This window comes from Candoia aspera, chromosome 1 (genome assembly GCF_035149785.1).
Source record: "Candoia aspera isolate rCanAsp1 chromosome 1, rCanAsp1.hap2, whole genome shotgun sequence".
Classification (NCBI taxonomy): domain Eukaryota; kingdom Metazoa; phylum Chordata; class Lepidosauria; order Squamata; family Boidae; genus Candoia; species Candoia aspera.
The window spans coordinates 61,685,115-61,708,309 of NC_086153.1; the positions used below are offsets into that span (position 1 = coordinate 61,685,115).

General features: G+C 39.8%; 1 protein-coding gene across 2 annotated transcripts in view; it reads left to right on the plus strand.

The window, feature by feature from the left end:
- MDGA1 (MAM domain containing glycosylphosphatidylinositol anchor 1) overlaps positions 1-23,195 on the plus strand; it is a 278,861-nt gene that overhangs the window by 89,519 nt on the left and 166,147 nt on the right. For both annotated transcript variants that reach the window (XM_063304931.1, XM_063304922.1), the window contains exons 2-4: positions 4,707-4,846; positions 11,878-12,052; positions 20,586-20,782. In XM_063304931.1, coding sequence (XP_063161001.1) covers positions 4,707-4,846; positions 11,878-12,052; positions 20,586-20,782 — 512 coding nt within the window. The remainder of the gene's footprint in view (positions 1-4,706; positions 4,847-11,877; positions 12,053-20,585; positions 20,783-23,195) is intronic.

Below are 23,195 nucleotides of genomic sequence, written 5' to 3' on the forward strand. Positions count from 1 at the left end.
CCCACGGATGAATACCATATGCCTTTCTATTCATCCACATGAGGACAAATGGTGTGCCCAGATACAGTCCTGAAGACACTGCTAGTGCAGGGGCAGGAGGGCAAAGGAGGTGGGTCACAGATGGTGTTTTCTCTTTCTTTCTCATTGAAGGATGTGGCCCAGGAAAAGAAGGAATCTTAGAAGAGAATTATTGACTGTGCAGATGGATTTGTGTGGATTTGGGAGAGGTTGCAGGAAGGAAGTGGGGAGTAGTGCAGCTTAGGTGAACTGTGGGAAGGGAATATTTCAAAAAGACTCTGCTGTAATTAATTTACCATACATTAAGTCTGCTTGGGACTTTACTCTTACTATTTTCAAGATTATGCTTTTACCTCAGAGCAACATTAAATATATATATTTTTGAAATCCATGTGGTTTTTGCTTGGGTGGCGTGTGGCTTGACAGGATTTGTCAGTAGTGGGACATTTTTCCAAGATGAAGATTTCTGGTATTAGATGGGCTGTACCTCTCAAGAACTGGAAAGAATATGCTTGGAAGGCAGCCTTGCAAATCTGGTCTGGAAGAGTTTAAACTGAGTCCTGTGGGAGAGGAGAAAGAGCACCAAGAAAGTAGTGTGATGCCACTAGGTAGGAGGATTATGCAGGATACACTCATAAATAGAGGAAGGAATAATTCAAGGTACCTGGCCCAAGAATTTCAGTGCCTCTATACAGATGCAGAATATCAGGTGCAAACAGGAAGAATTTGCAATGGAGTGTGAGAATGACCTTGGAAGTTGGCAGGGAGTGGGAGGGGAAGAAATGCGGCCTAGGGAATGATCATATAAAAGTGGGAGGAGCCCGCAACTGGGTAATGGGAAGAGAAAGTAACTTAGAAAGGATCCTCCCTAAGGATCAAGCGGTAAACAGGGACAGCAGGAGTTTTGTACTTTCTGACTTGCAAGATTCTGTTAATGCAGCCTAACAATAAAGTAGAATTACTTTATGTTTTCTGTCCGGTCTACTTGGGAGGCTGACAGAATTAAAAGTCATAATGCAGGAAGGCAAATATGATGTAGTAGGCATTACTGAAACCTGGTGGGATGAAACTCATGGGTGAAATGCAAGGATGAAAGTATATAACTAACTCAAAAGGCCAGACAAAAGAAGAGGAAGAGGAGGAGCAGCATTATATGTGAAGATGATACAGGAATTTGAGACCCCAAAATTTCCTGAAGCAGTCATTCTCTTCCATCCTGACTAGGAGGCCCTGAGCCATACTGGTCTTACCTGATCCCCCCTACTGCCAGTGGAAAAAAGCCTTCAGAAGGAAGGAAGCCGCTGGTAGGAATAAACAAGGGTGGGGCAAGCAGGCATCCTCCCTTGCCTGCCGCCCTCTGATTTTAAACTCTTCCCTGCAGCTCCCCTCTGCTGCTCCAAGGAGAAAGGAGGCAACCGTCAGGCAGTGAAACCAAGCTGGCATCACTCCACTCTGCAATCATTAGATGAGATGCAAGAGAATAGCGGAAACAGAGAGCAGAAGATGAGAATAAACAATATACTGTCTTTCAGTAAATCCCGGCAAGTGTCATGGTTCTATGATTCTATGATTCATATATAAATCTAGTCTGCTGCAGAACTGTGACTCAGATTTAAACACTTACATCTTTCAATTTTCATAACCTTTACCCGATCTTCATCCCAAGTTGCATTAGCTCTTGTAAATACAAAGCTAGAGATATGTTGAAAAAGAGGTATGACGCTGCTTCAACTTACATTTCCCAGTTAACTCATTGATGCGCTCATAAGACCTGTCTTTATAGAGGAACAGCTTGGAATCAGGAGAAAAGCAAGTATGCACAGTAGAAATAGAGTTGTGGGTGACTGTGTATGTATTGTGCATGCTTCTCATAATCCCAGGGAAAACACAGCTGCTTTGAGGAGTTTCAGAGCAGTGTTATGTTTGTACCCCTGTGCATTCCAAAGCACCTTTTTGAGTTTGAATCTGCACCCCAAAGCCATTTTTTGCCTTGAATTTGAAGTGTTACGCACACAGGCTGGGGAATTCTGGGAGCTGAAGTCTACCCATCTTCCAGTGGCCAAGGTTGAGAAACACTGCATTAAGCTAAGTTGGTATTCTGGTACCCTGGTGTTATTCACAGCTTCTGATCTAGTTTATAAGAGATCTGCTTGACTAACCAGACTGCAATTATCTGAATGATCCAAATATCTGAACTCATCGTATATTATTAATATCAATGTGACCTTATTCAACAAGTTTAAGCTTCTTGATAATCTCTAAACAATTCAGATACAAGGGACTGTGTTTCTTTATTTCCTTATTGAGAAATATGATTCTCCTAAGGTGTTTGTTCTAGTTCTGAATTCATTTGTTACTAAAAGAAATAAATTTATTTATTTATATAGTAAACAAATTTACTGTGCAAATACAGATTCACGGTGACTCCGGCAGCTGATAGAATTAAAAACCATAAAAACGGAATACACATCCCATGGCGGCAGCAAACACATTCAGATCAACCACTTGATCGGCTCCAAAGGGGTCCCCAGGCCCGCTGAAAAAAACATGTCTTCAGGGACTTCTGGAAAAGAAGCAAGGAGGGGGCCAATCTTATCTCTGGGGGAATGACATTCCAAAGGGAGGGAGCCACCATGGAGAAGGCCCTTTTCCTCGGCCCCACCAGATATACTTCCCTAACTGAAGGGACCCACAACATACCCTGCCTCTCCACTCTGGTGTGCCGGGTAGATGTGACTGGGGAAAGGTGGTCCTGCAAATCACCTGGCCCCAAGCCATGAGGGGCTTTAAAGGTGATAACCAGCACCTTGAATTGGACCCGGAAGCAAACTGGCAACCATTGCAGCTCCCACAAAAGAGGTGACATATGCACAAATCTAGGCTTGTGCAAAACTAGGCAGGCCACTGCATTTTTAACTAACTGAAGCTTCCAGATATTCTTCAAGGGCAGCCCCATGTAGAGTGCATTACAATAGTTCAAACGGGAGATGACTAGGGTGTGAGTGACTGTGAGAAGGGCATGTTGGTCCAGGAACAGGTATAGGTGGCGCACAACACACAGTTGCACAAAGGCCCTCCTGGCCATGACTGCCATCTGCTCTTTGAGCTGGAGTTGTGAGTCCAGAAGAACCCCTAGGTTATGCACAGGGTCCATCTGGGGCACTGCAACCCCATCCAAGACCAAAGGTGGTAAAAATGCTAGATTAAGGAAACAACATTGCCAGTGAACATTTAGAATGAGATGTAGATAGGAAATAGATTTGCCCCACCAATTCAGCAGTGTCCAGAAATTTTGGACTTCAACTTTCACAAGTCCTCGGTTTGGGGTGTGGGAACTGAAGTCCAATATGCCAGTTTGGAAAAGTAGTTACTGATGGATCTGTTAGCTGCAGTTTATTTCAGTTTCTCACATTACAATATTAGGCTTTTTTCACCCTATTTGTACATGAAAATAAAGAAGTTGGCACAACAATGATACACATTTTCATTTGTCTGTTTCCTCTTTACATTTACAACTGCATTTTGCCTGCCAAAAATCTTGCCTCAGATGCAAGCTGATCTGAAATTAACATTCTAAATCAAGTATAGGCAACCTGGTGTCGTGGACTACCATGGTTTGGACTACCACTTCCATAATCCTTTACCATTGGTTGTGCTGTCTGAGTCTCATGTTTAAAAAGTCCAGCACCATTGAAAGTTGCCTACACTTGCCTTAAATAGGATTAGAATATGTAAGGGCTGATTTCTGCTTTCATCTGGAAGGCTGTCCTGCAGATCCAGTCTAAAGCTGAGGAACTTCTCATGAGGATAAATGAAAAAAAGAAAAAACGGTTTTCTGTGGTTACTGAACTTTCTGACCTGGACCAGCTATCTGAATGATTCAGTCTCTCTTCTTCATCCCAGAGAGAAAGAGAGAGAGAGAGATTTACAGTTAGTCAGCTAGTCAGTCACTAATTTAATTTGTTTTTGTTTAGCTGACTTCTGATTGTTTAAAAAAGGAATTGAGTGTCCTGACTGTAATTCATTTTTTTAATAATGATTTTGTTCTATTTCTTTTTGTATCAGTGGAAATGTGGTTAAGAATTATGTTAGGTGAATATATATGAATAAAACATGTATTACCTTTTCTTACCCTCCTTTTTGTTTCCTTGCTTGGTCTGATAACGATTGCCTAAGAACCTCTCTTCTCCTCAACCTGGGAGAGTTTCCTAGTCAAAGTCATCCCCCTGAAAACAATAGTCTGACCACATGATGCAAGTCCAGAACTGCATTGTAACCTCTGCATTTGCAGATCTTGGGAAATTATTGGCTTGGAGTGGCACAAGAAATAGATGGTTTGATGCCTATGGGTTTTTTAGTGTATAAAAATGTAACAATATGATCATTTGCACTACTTCAAGCTTGAGAGGTAATAGTTCTAGCAGCTGCTCTTTTTCTGGAGAATGACGTAGCCTTTATGATACATGATCTAAAGGCCTAAAGGGTAGTAGAAGCTGCCATCCTGTAGTGGTTTCCTGGAAGTAAGCTTCCTTGAGCACAGTGGGGCTTACTTTGGAGTAGCTTTGAGATTGCGCTATTCATCTCTGCAGTCAGGTGCTCCAAAGGCAAGTAGAATGTGGCACAGATGCAGTGGGTAGAGATGAGCTCCTCAGATACTTGCTTCTCCAGTTCTCTCCTTTTCTCCATAGCTCCTGCCCAGGCCCAGATCATCCATGCTGGACAGGCCTGTGTTGTAAAGGAAGATAACATCAGTGAACGAGTGTACACTATCCGGGAAGGTGACACCCTTGTTCTGCAGTGTTTGGTTACAGGGCACCCACGGCCACAGGTAAGCTTTCTCTTCTTATTATCAGGAATGCTTTTTTGCCAAGTATTCCCAGGTATTCCCCTCTATATTAATACAGAGATGATGATGATGATGATGATGATTTTATTAAACTTGTATCCTGCTCAACTCTGGGCAGCTCTCAACAAACAAAAAAATTACAATAAAAAATAAAGAAAAAAGATGCCAGGTACAACGAAGTGAGGGGTCTCACTCTCCCTTGCCGAAGGCCTGGGTGGAGAGCCAGTGTTCTGCCATCCAGGGAGTGATCAGGTGCCCAGACAATTGGTTCTTTTAGATCCAGAGACAGTGAGTAAAGAGATTTTAAGCTTTATTATTAACTCAAGCAAACAGATTTAAACAGAAACACCATTTAGGCAGATTAAACAGAAGTGTAAAAAGCATAACATAAAGAAAAATCATAACATACCAAGCAAGTTGATACCCAAATTCCCATAGGCTGCCAGGAGCCCCTTAATAAAGACAGTGGAGATATCCCAGGGCAGCTCAATTTCCAGAGTACTCAGCCCTAAGTCTGTGCAGAAGTTTCCCAAGCCAATTTTGCACACACCACCTGGTACCAGGGTCTGTGGCCAAGCTCCACACGCAAGAGGCAATCCTAAGGTTTTTATCAAAGTCTGGCACTAAAACCTTGCAGCCCTGTTTCCATGGTACCGAGACTGCAGGATCTGACCTTGACTAGATATTCCCAGCGTCTCCTGTTTATGACATAATCCAAGAACCTGGGAAGCTATACAGATAAACAAATGCTAACGTAAACAGTTTTGGGGTTTTCTCTTCTCCCCCCCACCCCCCGCTTTCAAGCAAGAATAAAAAACAAGCAGGTTAAACATAGCTCAGAATGAATTCTAACCTTCTATAATTTTCTTAATATGAAGGAGAAATAAAAAAATGTCATTTAAACTCCTCGAAATACAATGGTCTTCCGCATTGCCACTACGGCCAAGTCTTTACAACTCATCTGAACAACAGCAGAGTGGAGGCCACCTGGATCTCAGTGGGGGGGACTCATTCCAGAAGGCAGGTGCTGCTACAGAGAAGACACTCTTCTGGGGACCCAATAGATGGCATTTGTTAATTGAAAGAACCCAGAGAGTGCCAACCTTGCCAGACCAAATTGGCCAGGCAGAATATCCATTGTGCATGTGGCACTCAGAAGTGTCCAGTGTCCTAATGAAATAAATGACATTGTCAGATTCACCATTATGGCAAAGTGAGAACTGTAGCATTTCATCCACAAAACAGAAGAAATCTGCATATTGTGGTTTGTATGGGTTGGCCACCTGGTCCTACAACCTCTACAATGCCTTGCCATTGGTTATGCCAGCTAGGGCAATGGGAGATGGGGAAACATCTAGAAGGTATGGGATTTTGTATTAATGTCGAGCACTTTGCAGGGCCTTCTCCAATCATGTTAATTTGCAGCTTTTCAGTGCTTTAATTTTCCAGAGTGACCTCAACACAGCTGTTACCGTAGACTGAGACTGAAGGATTTCTCACCTTTCCACTAATCCCACATTACAAGAGTGACCATTACCTGCTTTGAAAGAGACATTTTGGAACATGCAAGAGCATGTCCTAAACATCTATTTTTAAATCATTAAAGCAGCCACATTCTTTTTTGCAAGTTTACGTAGCTGCTTCAGAAGCTGCTCCTGGCTGTCTTTGCATGCATAGTGTGTATGCCAAGCCATGTTGCTTCACTGGGAGAAAAATATGAGGAGCTATTGGGGAAAATGTGAAGCAATTGTGCCTGTACTTGCATGGGATAACTTTTGGGAGCAGCTTCCAAAGCAACAATACAAGCCTGGAGAAATATGCAGCAGCTTTAACAGTTCCCCCCAAAGTGTTTTAAATATCCTAAGTATCTCTTTCAAAATATTTTTACAGCCTGAACTTGGGCTGTTATTAAGTAAGATGAGGCCACCCTCTTCAAATGGCAAGAGGAACTGATAACTGTGTGGAATACAGAATTACTGGCCACATGGTCAGCAAAGCTAGCTTCCTGCCCACAAGTACAGTGGACATAAACTGTCTAATCTCAGTTTTGAATGGTTTCTCTATGGCATGCATTCTTCTCACCCTGTAATGTCTTAGGCTAGCTTTCTATGGTATGATCAGAATGGCTCTTCCTGCTTAGGGGACAAGGTTACTTACATAGCTAAATGCCATCAAGGCAGAGAGCTTAGAAATATTTTTCTATTATTATTTAAAAGCACAGAGAAATAGAAGATTCAGAAGGTCTTTTTGTTCATACTGTACATGATGCAGAGGAAGAGTTAGCATACAGATAAAGAATTTCTATTCACTCGTGTCATGGCTGTTGTACCCATGGCATCTGGATTTACAGCGTGAATATAAATCTGTATTTCTTGATTTCTAGGTCTCCCTTCTTTTACTTTAATTTTCCCTTGAACTAGTTGTTTTGCCTTTACTCAGCATTAATCAGGAAGAGGCAGAGTTTTGAAATCTGTTTTACAGTTTTAAAAAACATTTGACTGAACTAACAAATTTGAATGATGGACAGCACACAGAGAGACATGCTGGGAACGGGCAGCAAGTCTTACCATCTCCTTTCTCTTCTTCCTCTTGTATTGTCTCTCTGCTCCCTCTCCCCCTGCTTCTCCAAATCAAAGTTTTGTCTTTTAACCTTTGTTTAATCCCCTCCCAACTCTTCCCTCAGTCATTAAAGTTCCAAAATGTGGTCAAACTAAATAAATGAAGCTGAAATGAAAAAAGCAGAGGAAAGATTAAAGAACCAGCGGAAGCAGCCATGCAAACAGAATGCTCTTTAAGAGACTTCAGGCTTCTAATGAGAGGACAAAGGCTGAGCAAATCCCTCATGGGCTGCCATTAACTCTATGGCAGTGCAAGGTGGGGTTGCTGAACCTGATCATCCCAAGCCTGCAATCCAAGTCACCTAGCATATAGGCCTGTGGGCAAGGAGAAGATTACAAAAAGGACGTGAGAGTGGTAATATTGTTGCCTTCCAGCTTTGCAGGTTTATAGGTTGAAAAACAATTTAATTCCCAACTGTCCCTCATGGGTTTCATCTGAATTTTACAAATTTGCTCTGTTTAAGGTTTGGATTAGCATCTGTAAAATGGGAGTAACTGTGCCTTTCATCACACAGAGGGACTTGTGAGAAGCACTTCCAGTCTGAACTGAAAATTGCCCCCAAATCCACATCTACTGTGTCTCTCACTAACTTACTTTTTATATCCACTCACTCCGAACCCTCCCAAAACGTGGTACATGAATTCCATAAAAAATTCTTTATTCTGCTTTTTGTCCCCTACTGTTTCTGGCCCATTTCAGATGTTGGGCAGGGTTGTCAAAGGAAATTAAAGTATCTGTGGACCACACCGTTCCATCAGTAGCTTTTTGCTTGAAAGCTGCTGATTTGGTTCAGACTGAGAGTACGTCTGGTGAAAAGCAGACCTGATTATCAGGGCTGGGGACATGGTTATGATTGTACTGAACCATGTGGCTGGAATATAGGATGCTGCTTTCGATATTCATAGGGCTGGTCTATCCAGCTTTGTATCATCTATAACAACTGGCTGTGGCTCCCTGAGACTTCAGACTGGAAGCTTTCCTCTTCATGCTTAGAAATGTCAGTGGTAGAGCTTGATCCTTTCTGCATGTAAGTTATATATGCCTGAGCCCTCAGCAACCTCACCAGCATCAGCTCCCATCCTGCCTTAGGTCAATATCAGTGATAAATAGTTATGAATTAAAGCTAACAATTGTTAAGGAGGTCAGTTTTAATTTAAAGGATCCTTTTGCTACAGGTTTTCCTGTTCTCTTTAAAGAAGGTATAGTTAATATTTTAGGAATTAGTTCTGCTAACTGAGGAGTGAAATCCTTACCTTGCTAAAGGCAAGGAAGGACAGTAATGGTAGAGGAACAGGATGTGAAGATGGAGAGGCACTGAGGCTCTACTTCCTGATGAAACTGGGAGATTTGAAACTTCACTGATTCTGGCAACCAATTAGAGATATATAGATAGTCTCTATTTGGCTCTACTTGTCCAGAGAAGCCTCTCTGGCTAGACTTGCCCCAAGTAGGGTACAGAAAAATGTCCATGTTTGCTGTATGGGAAACCTGATTTTACTGCTGAGTAGCTGAGCATGCATTTTGCCTACAGAAGATTCCAGATTCAATTTCCAGTAGCCTCCACTTTGGATACAGAGAATTTCCTGCCAGGAAATCTAGAGAACTGCAACCAGTCAACATAAACACTATTTACCTAGAAGGAACAGTACAAACAAGAGGGCATAACCTGGCATTTCCAAGCCATAACCCTGAGATTACCAGTCTTCATGTATATTTTTCAAAAAGAGCCTTGGCTGAAAGACAGAGTCTTAGGCCATGTCTTCACCATAAACCAGTATTGTTATGAATCTTTGCAATCATGGGGCAGAGTAACTGATCGCTGACCACCTTAGAAAACAGTCCAGTACTTGTTTTCCAGTCTCCTCCAGTTCTTGTTTGTGATTTTTTTAAGGCAAATGTAGTGAAGGCATTAGGCAAGTTGTCACTCTTAACAACAGCCCTGCTGGGTTGTTTATTCTGTCTGGATCTGCCCAAGACCTGGTTTAGGTTTTTTTGTTTCTCGCAATAGCCACTTGATGCTTTTGGAAGTAATAATACTTTTTTTTTATCATCTGCTACGTCTGCATGAGGTTCTCCAGCAGCCCTTTCCAATTTCCCAAATACTGTTGGGATCATTTTGTGGGACCTTTTTACATTGGGAGGGTTAAAAGGCAAGCCTAACATACTCATTCTGTCCTCCCTCTTAACAGCTAAGCTGAAAATTAAGGCGTTACTCATTCAGGTGATCTCAGTACATCACTGGCCTACCTTTGAATTTTTTTTTTAAAGAAAGCTTTAGTCCACTGCCTCAAAACAGTTGCACATGCCCAATCTGTATGTGTTATTTATTTTGTAATTTGATAGGCAGAATGTGGATGAGACCAAGTGCTCAAGATACCCTCTCTGCACATTTTTCTGATTCTAACACTAGTTCAAATTATGGCAGATTGACAGTGGTGGCTGACAGCAGTGGCCTGCCTGTCCTCTTCTGGAATTAGAATTCCACCCTGTGTAGAGATACCATTATATGATGATTTGCCAGCTTTCCTCATGCCCTCTGCTCACCAGTCTGTTGCTCCCATTTCTACATTTCCATTACATCTGCCAGCTTTCTAACCACTTTGCCATCTGCTCTAATGAAAAATGGAAGCAGCATATTGTTTTTGGCCTAGCCAACCATCTGAATATTACATCTTTTCCACGTCAGGGTCCACCCCCCCTTCATTTTCTTTCTTTCTGCCACAATAACCCATTTCTTTCCATGTGCCCACCTGTATTTACACATCTGGGATGCCAAAGCAGACCCCCCCCCCAAATTAGAGAATCTTGAAGGATTGCAGTGTGTGCTGTTCCTTTCCTCAATATATTTCACTGCCTTACCTTTTTCTTTTTAAAAAAATTATATTTATTAAGTATTTTCCTCATAAAACAAAAGCCATATTGAAAAGAAACAAAGTGTAAAATATAAAAAAAGAAATTGAAGTTAAGAAATATATAAGTGACTTCTGACCTTCTTTTCAACAATTACAATCTTATTATCCCACTTCCCTCTTAGATGTTATACAAGCCCCTTCAGCCCCTCATTTATAATCCATGTCTTCTTAATCTTCAGATCCATAAGTCATCAGGTCATTTCTTTCTTCTTTCAGCAAAAAGTCCATATGAGGTTTCCAGTCTTTCAAAATCGTTTTTGTTTTTTCTCTCACCAAACATCAGTTTTGCCATTTCTGCAAATTCTGACATTGTCACAATCCCTTCCTACTGCCTTACCTTTTTCAACTCTGCAAGTCATTCATTCGCTGCACAGAGCACTTAGTTTCATTTTGTTATTTATTTTATTATCGCATTCAAACAGAGGCATAAACAAACATTCTAGGAAGATTAATTAAGAGAAAGGAAGCAACATAGTGGATCTGCATCTCATACTTCTGAAAGCTAAACATTTCAGGATCCTCCATGTAGAGAAACGACAATGAATTGGCTGAAACTTACCCTGTTCAGAAATGTGACGATCCTAATTAGCCTTGATGCAGCTATGCAAACATGGCTTTGGAAGCATACAATGATTGCTAACCAAAAGCAAAATAGCAGGAGTTGCTGCTAATATCTTTGGAATTTCTAGAGTTTTTAAAAGAGTGCTCTTTATTGGTGGACAGATAGGTGAAAGTAAGGTCGTATTTGGGGCAGTATTTTCTTTTTTAAAATCCAAGTGTGAAGCCACAAGGCTCATTCAGATTGTGTAGGAAACTGATGTGAGACATAGAACATGCACCAATCTTATGTTAATTTAGATGCATGCTGGAAACATTTTTTGTGCAGGACAGAAGGACTGAGGTCAGATTCAGAAATCCTGGGACCAGACAGGTATGTTATCCTGTCTGTATATAACAATACACAGATGTCAATCATCAGCTAAACAACTAGTTCTCTATCCATTCGGACACAGGCAGGAGAAAGAAAGGTAAGACTGGCATCTTGGGACTGTTATCTACATGGATTGAGGCATATGGTTAGCAGTTCCTAGTTTTCTGCTCTAATTATGCCTTTTCAAATATCTAATAAAACTAGATGAACAAAGGCTGTGCCCTTGAATCTCTGCCTGCTAGCCTTCTAGTTTTGAGTATCAGTCTGGAGGAAGCCTGACACTGACATTCGCTCTGCATTTACCACATCATGCATTTTTATATATTTTTAATTGTTTTGTATGTTTGTATATTAATTGGTACACTCTATACAGTTGTATAAAATGTATTAATATTATACATTGTCTGCAGATGCATAGCATGATAAGCACCCTAGAAGCATTTCAAAGGAATAATTGTTTGCTTTGATAGGCCAGAGACTCAGTTCAGAGTTTGCCTGTGTCCAATAGCTGTGCTTTATTTCTCTCTGCTTTTCTCATTCCCCTCCTCTAGGTGAGGTGGACCAAAACTGCTGGCAGCGCCTCGGACAAATTCCAGGAGACATCGGTGTTGAATGAGACCCTTCTGATTGACAAGATCCAGAGGCTGCAGGGGGGTCGCTATTACTGTAAAGCAGAGAATGGGGTTGGGGTCCCAGCCATCAAGTCCATTCGAGTAGATGTGCAGTGTAAGTCATTTTGTGGCCATCCGAGGCTTCCCACAGTTCTACTGAGTGTATCTACTTGATCATTCAGCTAGTGAAATTCTGCATTGACCTAGACTCATTCTCATACCTGTGAGGCAAAGGGATAGACCTTGTTATATCCATGTTCCATTTCCTAAAGGTGCTGGTCTTGGGCAAAAAGTCCTCATTAACTAAGGGCCAGTTCATTCATGGCCATAGATGAGAAGGCATATGTGCTATAGGCAGTGGCGTGCTGCAGTTTGATCAAGCCCATTTGGATAAAGCTCTTTACTCAGCTATGTGGCAATAGGATTTCCTTGAGCATTTCGGATATAACCCTGAGTTTAACACTAAATGAAGAAGCAGAAGCAAGTCTTAGTCTTACCTGCCTGCATTTTCTCCTGCGTCTACTTAGTCACACAGAAATCAGCAACCTCTGTTTCCTCGTTTAAACTAGCTAAACATTAACCCTTCCAGTGAGAATTAAAAGAGAGTTAAAAGCTAGCTAGTTAAAAAGAGGGTAAGTCAAAGTAATGCCCACCAAATATTTTGAGTTAACAATTTCTGTCAACTTCAGATGGTATGGCCAGTAGTCAGGAATTATTGGAATTGTAATTCAAAACATCTGCAGAGTGCTAGATTGCTATGTATGGTTTAAAACATGGTTTGTTCTTGGGCTGTTAATAAACAGTCATTGGAACTAATCAGAGTATTCTAGGTTCAGACTTCTGGCTGGTTTAATGTCTTTTCCTTATGGCCACACTGAAGGAGAAAGGAGCAGACCTGAGGCTGGGTTCTCTTTGTTCTACTAATGGTAAACTATAGTTTAGTATTATGCAAAATAGATCTTTCTTTCATTGTAATGAACTGTATATTAGTTTCCACTTGATGAAACTAAAATCCCTTCTATTTTACTTGCCTTCTAACATGAAGCTAATCTACCTGGTAAAGTGTCAGCCCTCCAAGGTAGGCCAGATTAGGAAACCAAAGTTACACATGCTAATACTACTTTTATTATAAGTTTATAGTAACAGAATCTTGCTGAATGTCTGAATGCACTTCCCCCTCCCTCCCTTTATCTTTGTGAGAACCAGGAGGGTCTTTTCTGAGATGTTTATTTAGGTTGCAGATCTGCCCTAGACTCAGATTTCTTTTCAATCGAAGCTAATATTTGTAGCTCAGGGTTGAACTGTGGAGTCCTTGGTGCTCTCTGAGCCTTGTTGTTTTCTTGCAGACGTTTCACTGAAGAAACAACAAGGCTCAGATTTCTTTTATCTGACTGTTGTCTTGATTGCAGTTCTTCCTCCTATTCCTCAAGGTTATTCCTTCTGCCCCTTACACAAAGTTGTGGATTCACACAGTTGCACAAATATACACATAAATGATATAATAAATATGAGAACACTATAATTAACCAAGGCCTATCTTAGTATTTTCTATCTTATTATTATAATCATAGAATTCCAAAGGAGCTTAAAGGCCATTTAGTCCAATCCCCTCTTCAGTGCAGGATCCACTAGAGCATCTCTGAATGCAGATCTCTAAAGAAGAACTCACCTCTTCATGTGACAGCCTCTTCCACTGACTGACAGTTCATATAGCCAGGAAGTTCCTCCCGAAGCCTAGCTTGATGTCCTTGTAATTGGTTCTGGTCCCATTCTCTCAAGTGATAAAGAAAGTCCACTCCTTCTGTGTGATAGCTCTTCAGATATTTGAAGACTGCTGTAATGTGCTTCTCGGTCATCTTATCTGTAGGCTGAACATACCCAGATCCTTTAACCATTCCTGACCAGACTTGATTTTAGATCCTTCACCATCTTGGTAGCCCGTCTCTGAAATTTCTCCAATATGTCATTATCCTTTTGAAAGTGATGTGCCCAGAACTAGATACAATTCTACAAATGGGTCTGACCTAGGCAGAGTACAGTGGGAAAAACTGCTTCCCATGATCTGTTCATAATCCTCCTGTTAATGTACTCTAAGATAGCACCTGCTTTTTTTAGCAGCTGCATCACATTGCTGACTCATGTTAACTTATATAGTTGAGAAGGACTCTTTTACATATACCATTGCCAAGCCTTGTCTCTCCCATCCTATACTTTTACCTTACATTTTTCTTACTAAGATGCAGAAGTTTGCATTTCTCCCAGTTAAATTTCATTCTATTAATTTTGGCTCGCTGCTCAAGCCAGTCTAGATCTTTTTAAATCTTTTTTATCTCATCTAAGGTAATAACCACCTATCTCTGCTTTGTGTCATCATGGCCCCTTTCACTCTGTCACCCAGAGTTTAGTATGCCTATTTTCACAAGGATTTTTTGGATGGCTTGTATGATTTTAACAGGAGATCAGAGAAATTCGTGGAGAAATTATGTAATAAATTCAAAGCGATTGGTTTTAAAAATGCAATCCTCCAAATACCATTTGCAGGAACACATCAGTCTGCCTCCATCTTCTGTTTGTGGGTACTCCAGAGGGATTTGGTGCTGGCTAAAATGTGCCCTGGCCTGATCCTGCAAGACTTTTCTTACATTGATAATCACCTGTTGAAATATCTGATAATGAGTGATATGATTAACCCTACTTTCATGCTTCCCTGCAATGCTTCTACTGTGTCTGTAAATATATATCTTGCTTCCTTCTGGGTGACTGACAGCAATCACAGGCAGCTAGGAGAAACTTTTTACAGGTCTCTAAAAGCCAGTGTTGCCTCATGCCAACTAATCAGTTAGAGAAGAGCAATTGGAAAGTGGTTTTGGAATGCCTTTCCCCAAAGTGAATGTTGTGACAATATATGCTTCGAAATTTCACGTTTTATTTCACAGCCAGTCCTGTCTTTCCCCAAAAGACCATCCTCCCCTGTATATTATTTTTAGTTAGATCTGTAAAAAAAACACTTGAGTCTAAGCATAAGGAACTCCTTTAGTGCCAACCACAGAGGGGATTTTTAAATATTTCCTAGGAAATTAATGTTATTTTCTTGGAATATTTAGGAGGAGCTTCATCAACTTGTCACCCTCCTCACTGCTTGGAAATTTGGGGTATTTCAGTTGAAACACAACTAGGTACTCTGCTAATTTAGTTAAGGCTGGTTAGGTTTTCTTCTTGTCCTCTTCTATTATGTAGCTCCCCTGTGCTTCTCTTTGCTTCTTTAAACTTATTTACCATAGATAATTTATATCTGGTTATTAAAATGTCCCATCTCAAAAGGGAATTGATTTCTTGTGCAGTTTCCCTTTGCTTTTAGGATGTAGCTTGGATCTAAGCTGATGCAGAGTCCTGCTCTTCTTCCTTCATTTCTGACCTTTAGAGCTATGGGGTAAATTGGGTGGCCAAGGGCTTTCCAATACTAACATCTACTCTACAAATGGACTTGGTAATATGCCTCTTGCTTTCTGTGCGTGTCTGTGTGTTGCTGTCCTAGAGGAGAGTTTGCATTTTTTGTAGCTGTTTGTTGGATGGGTGGACGGACAGATGGATGGATGGATGAATGAATGAGAGAGTAGGAAAGGACTAGGTCAATCCTTACCACTGTTGCCCTTAATTACACATTTCATGACATTGTCTTTTTCCTGTGTCCTTAATATGCAACGAACATTCCCTTTCATTTACTGTTGATGATAATTTTCCTGTTATTTGTGCCCTGACCTAAGATTATATGGTATCTGAAACATATATTGAAAATGTAGTGCAAATTGCTTAGGGCAATTTGCCTATTTGCTCAGAATTGAGATGATGTATGTGTGCCTCTTTCTTAGATCAAACTGTAATCATTCCTGACACTTGGAGAAAGTAAAATGCAAGTATAGAACTAGCCACAGAACTAGCTGCAGTCAAGGGATGTTCAGACTAGCTGTAGGCAGTATATTATTGAAAGTTGAAATTACTCAAATTTTTGACCAAATTCCTAAGCAGCTTTCAGTTTTCATAAAAACATCAGGTCATGTGTTACCATTTACTCACCTAAATCTGTTTCAAAGCTTCATGTAAATCCCTGTAGAAGAAAGCCAGCCAACCTGCTGCTACATTTCAATTGATGCCAGCAAGGCAGGAGGGCTGAAGTTCCAGAAAACTGCCATCACTAACACAAAGTCCCCAGATATCATCATTAATCAGGGAAGCTTTTCCTTGGAGCCTTTCCATACTGGGAGGAAGAGATAGGAAAGGCAGATGGAAAGTACAGACATTTAAAAGTTATATTGATATTGAAACAACCCACATGGTTGTATCAGTTGGCAAGCCAATAACTATGGGTTGAATTAAGCTCTGATGTAGTTTTATTAAAAATTTTATTATTGTAGACATTAGTGTATCTAGCTAGAGATAAAGTGCTCTGAACACTTCAAAATATTATAAAAATTAAGTACAACTCTTTTCATAATCATTACTAGTGTCATCAAAATTTGCTAAGATTTAATACTTTTACTGATTCCTTTTTTGCTGAGACATGCTGAGGCTTAAGTGAAAAGAATGGACACTTGCAAATTGCTACAGGCATACAACCGTTTCTTGGCTCTTCTATCATCTTTCCACAGACCACTTGGAAAACAAGGAAGAAAGCTGGCATTCTTGAGTCAAATTATGATTTTCTTCAGAGTTTTTGAAGAGGGCAATTTTTGTTCTCAGATTTCTTTAGACAGATTGGAAGAATGTAATGGTGAATTTGCAACTGGCTGCATGAGTTTGGGTATCATGATAAAAAAGGATGAGAAAAGATGATAGGATGATAAAAAAAAGATGAGAGAGCCAGTCTGGTGTAGTGGTTAGGGCATCAAGCTAGAAACCCAGAGACTATGAGTTCTAGTCCCACCTTAGGCACAAAGCCAGCTGAGTGACCTTAGGCCAGTCCCTCTCTCTCAGTCCTGGGAAGGAGACAATTGCAAACCACTTCCAAAAAACTTTGCCAAGAAAACTGCAGGGCCTTGTTTAGGCAGTCACCAGAAGTCAACATTGACTCAAAGGCATCTGTCTGTCTATATCTATCTATCTATCTATCTATCTATCTATCTATCTATCTATCTATCATCTATCTATCGATGAAAAAAGTGATATCACATGAGCAGGACACAGAGTTTTGTGACTTGTAATTCCAACATGCTTATTGAATACCAGGTTGGAGAAGTTGGCTGTAAGATAATAAAGACATGAACTTGAATGAAGGGAAATTTTGATGCAGTTTGTACATTGAAATATGATGGTCTTAAGTCACTTCAACTTATTTTAGTCATTCACTTTGACACAGTGAAGTCTCCCCCACCCCCCACCAAATATGCTAAAGCAGTATGGTGAGAGATTAGAGCTGTCACATCCTGGAGACTGATAGGAAATTAAAGTTCTCTGGGATGAGGTACAGGTGAGAACTTACCACACTAAGAGTACTTGGGGCAGAAAAAATTGCCATGTGAAATTGCCAAGGGTAAGTCACCTTGTTATAACTGCTTCATAGCATCAAAAATGAATGAGAGTTAGGCAGCAGACAATTGAGATTTAAATCAGATGAATTTTATTGCAGCCCTATTTGCATGTCATTGTTTACACCCAGTAATGCTATTTCAGCTATTTCATTGTCACTGATATTTTTTCTTTTTTTTTAGCTTGTGGAAGGAACAAGGCAAAGAACAATTCTGAAGCCCATCCAAGTAGGAACTGCAGCAAAGGAAGATCAAAATGCAGAGGAGGCAAATAGCAATGAGCCCATATTTTCTCACTTGAATGCTGTGATCACAAAGCACTGGAGAAAAGAACCTAAACATTTAGTTACTATAGAAAGACCCCATTCCCCCATTAATATAAACAAGAGTTTGTGTGTACATTGGAGTGAATATGTTGGTCAGAAGCATAACAATCCAGGGGACTTTAATCATTCTTCTGAATGACTCTACCAACCACATTCTAGGTGATTGTAGGAACTCAAAAATGACTTAAAAAGGAAAGTGGAGTCCTGACACTTATTTAGGAGGCATCCAGGAAGGTGACATTAAAGAAGTTTGCCTAGACTAAATGGAGTAAAGGTTAGCAAATATTGGCCCGAAACTCCTAACAAAGTATTTAAGAAGTCCCTCTAATCTGGCTCTGGATCTCTCTTGTTTTCCTCTGCCATTTTATATCTCACTACTCAGCTAAAAAAATCTGTCCATGTGTCTGAAATACAGTTCTGGTATTATCAGACTAACAAATCTCAACTTCTATTACAAACACTGTCTCTTCAAAACATGTGACTCATTAAAATATGCAAATTGTTTGGTCTAGGCAGATGCCTCAATGGAAAATGTTTGCTTTTAATAGAAAGTAGTATTTTCTCTTGAAACCAGACTTGTATATATCTAAATCAATATTTTAAATTTCAACAGCATATAAGAGCTGTATGGAAGAAAAAAGGAGCCTATGTGTGCTATGTGATCACATGCTTCAAATATGCAAGGACTTTTCTTTAGTCATGTCTTTTACAAAGGCTCTGCATTTGGTCCTCATTAGTGTACATCTGGATTTTTTCTCCTCTGAGTTTAATGGTTATTCATCTCCCCAACGCCAGCATGCATACATACACAGACCCCTGCAACAGTCTGGAGGCAGGGACATATGATGCACATTGACAACTTTCATTAATCTGGTTTGGCTCTGTCTCTCCTCATTAGCAGAACATTAAATGAAGCAGGAACTTAAATGGATGGCAAGAATTATATCATTTGATTCAAGGGTTCTTTGCTCTTTTAATCTACTCAATCTTGAAAGGTACCTTAGGAACAGAAGACTTATTATGATGCACTAAATTAGTGTTATTAACAGAATTACCTGCAGGATTTTGGTTCACACAATGAGCAGAGACTTGTAATAATGCATTTTGTCCCATGTAAAAACAGTATTGGGGACAAAGGGGACTGCTTTCTACCAGTTTAGATCATCAGTTCATTGAGCAACATTGTTTACACTGACTGGCAGCGTGTCTTTAAGTTTTCTGATAAGGAAGCAGTTTCAATGTGATTTAGAAATGGCAAGGACTTAACTTTGGCCCTTTTGAATGTAAAGAATATGCCCAACTACTGAGTTATACTTTTTCCATGATACACAATGCTAGATTTGTTGGCCATGAAAAAATTCAAAATAAAAAATCTATAGAGGCAGTATCTTTATTGTACCAACCAAAATCTTGTATTAATTGCAAGCTTTCAAGTTTCTTAAAAGTTTTAATGAAATGAAATAGTTAAAAAGCAGAAAAAAATGAACAAGGGACTTGTGGCTAATATTAGGAGCCATTCAGCATCTTATATGGAGTAAGAGCCAGCATCTTTAGAGAGCTATATCTTCACAGAAACCCTTGCTATAATTCAGCAACATTTTGCATCCTGCTGTATCAGACAACATCCAAATTGCATTCCTTGAGGCTGATAAAGATTTTTAAGAAACATGAAAACTTGCAGTGATGGTAAAATATTGGTTGAGCAAATAAAGATATTGCCCTTGTGTGGTTTTGAGCAGGTCCTGCTTAAATTGCTTTTCATTGTGATTAATTTTAGTATGCATGAAGATTTTTGAATGGAGGAACATTCAATAGTGTGATTCCAGAATAACTCTTAAGAGTTCTTGATTCTTGATTTTGTGCTAAATGTAGATCAACCCCGATTCTAGCATGAACATAACACTAACAGGAACCTCTGGCCTTAATATGGAAACAAATGATTGCAGGACATACACAGAAATCTAATTTTAAATGTTAAGTTTATAAAAAGAAGAGCAAATTTGGGTTAACTAGAAAGTGAGATTTAAAATATTCTTTTCTAGTTGAGGGACCATGTAAGGTGAAATATTAAGGTATATTTTTCCACTAGTGGTACCTCAGTCGATGGAACAAGAACTTCGTTCAAATTTAGAGAAACTGCAGCTAAAGAAATGACAAAGCATCATTAGTAGGATAAAAATGATGAACATGTGCATTTGGCAGGCTAGGCAGAAACAACCAGATCTGGCATCAAGTTTTCACAATCATTACTGAAGATCTCCACTTCACAATGACAGACAAAATACAAAACACTTGAATTTTATCAACTGGCACAAAGCTGGACATAGTGCTTAAAATATCAATACACCAAGTTAAAAATAGTCTATCTCCTGTTTTCTTTCACCATCTGGCTTGCTAAAAGACAACAGAATGCAAAATTTATTCAAGGGACTTCTGTGACATGTTCACTAGCCTCAGGACAAAATCAGCCTTCCAGCCTTCTGGGGCCGGATAATTTACAGACAGCAGTCCTTGTAGTATTTAGTGATCAATCTGGCAAATGCAATGTACCCTATTACTCATTTCGCTGTTTTAGAAAAGCTCAGTTGCTATGCAGATACCTAGCAGATAGCTGGCCTTCCTTTGGGAAGGTGTCACTTTGACAATTACTAGTTTGCTGGGTGAGTGAAGTGAAGTCTCCCTATCTACCTTCCTTTTCCTTTATATCTGGAGTATTGGCTGACCCACAGACTTTGTACATTCTGACCTAAATCTCATTAACAACCTCTGTGGATTCCCTCCCTCCTTCTTTTCTTTGCAGATTTGGACAAGCCCGTCCTTACTGTCCATCAAACTATCAGTGATGTCCGTGGGAGTTTTTATCATGAGAAGACAGTCTTCCTTCGATGCACAGTCAGCTCCAATCCACCTGCTCGCTTCATCTGGAGAAGGGGTTCTGAGACTCTTTCCCATAGTCAGGATAATGGAGTGGATATCTATGAACCATTGTACACAGAGGTGAGATAGATGTTACCTCTCCGTATACTTTTTGGACATTCAGGGGAATTTGGATTTTCTTGTGACAATATATAGGTATTAAGAACAGTAGTTATTGAGTCTCGTCTCCATGAATTTGTCTAAACCTCTTTTTTAAAAAAATCCAGGTTCAATAAATTAACTGCACACAGTGTGAAGAGACATAATCTTTTATCTTGAATCTCCTACCATTCAGCTTGATTTTATTTATTTATTTTTCAAACTTCTATTACTGCCCATCGCCCCCAAGAAAGCTTCATTGAATGATCCCAGGCTGTAATATGAGGGAGGAGTAAAAACTAACCTATATTAACTTCCTTCACATCATGCCCAATTTTATCCATTTCATAATTTTTTTCTGTTAAAAACTAATGCAAGGTTTTTTTTCATAGAGGGTTGTTTCTGTAGCCTTGATCATTTTAATTGTTCTTTTTTTCACTTTCTGCAGCTTTACATGTAGAATTTCCAGTATGACCGCACCACAGATTCTTGTAAAGGCTTCTGACTTCTAGTGATCCTCAAACAAAGAATTGTGTTTTTCCACAGTACAGTAGCCACTGTTTTTTCTTTGACTGATTTATGATGGTATCAAGCTAATATCCCCACAGTACAGTACAGTACTTCAGATAACGTAATTGTTTATGTGATGTGTGGATGGATTACCCCAGTGCTCATTACAGTGTTCGTTTACACCGAACTATGGGTGCCAATAGTGCATGGTATGGGCCTGTAACTGAACCAGGAGGTCCTAAAACTGAATTAAGAGATTCTAAGATTGGAGGAAGAACCACAGCAGTATAACAATACAGAGAAGGAACAGTGAGGTCAAGGAAGGTATTACCTCAACACGGTTAACAGATGTGGGACAGATTGAAAAGAATGAAGGAAAACAGACAGATTTGGTAGTCTTATATACGAGTCCAAAATTCACAACCCAGCATTCTAGATGCAGCCGTGTTGCCAAACTGATAAAAATCCATTTGAAGAGCTGTCTGTCTGTCTGTCTGTCTGTCTAAGTTTGCTTTGTCACTTTATATTATTTATGTTCATTAATGGATGGATGTTTGTACCTAAAAAAATTAAGGGACTCCTTGTAGTAAGGAAAAGCTTGTGGAGTACTAAGGAAAAACACCACACTCATATTTTGCAACCATAACTGTTCAGGCTATGTGATTAATCTATGATATCTCATAGCAGCAAGCTGGATTCTCCCCTCTCCTACTGCCAAGTGGATTGTCTATGCTTCATTAATGCTCTGCCTCAGTTTTTGAAATTGATGACTGGCTTTTCTTGAGATTGTTCAAATACCTAGTGATGAAGTACTATTCAGAAACAATCTCCACTATGAATGTGTTTTTCTTTATTTTTCTACTCCATAAATTCTCAAAATTTCCCATGTGCTGACTTTCTTAAATCACATGCTAGCATTTTCCTTCTTTGAAGTTTTAGGAAATTGAGACTATATTCCTCAAAGCAATTTGGAAAATTAGCCCCACCTCACCCTCCAGCCCTACTTGATATGCATACCCGTATTTGATTTCACTGTCCTTCTGAGAAGAAGGGAAGGGAAGGAAGATTATGTTGAGATAGTTGCATTCTGCACATCTGTCTATGCAACCTCAGGCTGTGCTCTGTGTGGATTCTGTCTGCATTTGATTTTTGCAGCATGCCCTAGGCAGCCTCTCAAATCATACCAAAACTATCTTGTGCATGCAGGGGAATCATGCAGTGAGATGAAATACAGTGTCTTGGGATGTAGGGACTGAAGAGAGGAGATCCATGAACAACTCAAAAGACTTTTGCATTTCCAGAATAATATTCCAGGAGGGACGGCATTAAGACTCTTGCCTTGTGGAAGGAAGATGTTTCTTAGATGAAAGTAAAGCTTGAGGACAGGGGAGAAATATGAATTCCTGCCACAGGTCTTACATGGAAAGCAAGTAAAAGGAATGGGCACAGCAATTTTCCTGTTCATTTTCACATTTGCTTAATGAAATCTGAAGCTTTAATTGGCTTATCATGATAGATGCAAATACACAACAGGCATGTGTTGCTGCTCTGTAGGAAGAACTCTTTGGTTAGTAAGAAATCTGATCCATAGATTGCATTCTATTGTCCCTTCTCAATAACATTGTTGCTTAACTTTTCTGCCTATTTCCGTGATTTCTGCAGGTGGTCAGAGGGGGAACTATGATTTTTGGCAGGATTAAGCATAAAGTAAAAGATTAATACATTGAGTTGCAGAGCTGTTAAGAACTGTTTTGGTGAAAATAGCCACTGATGTAAAGGGAATATGTGACATATTCTTCCTTGATTGTAGTAATTGACACTGGACTAAAAATAAGTATTTAAAGTTTCCCCATAGTGATGACCCTGTTGCATGGGTTCTACTCAT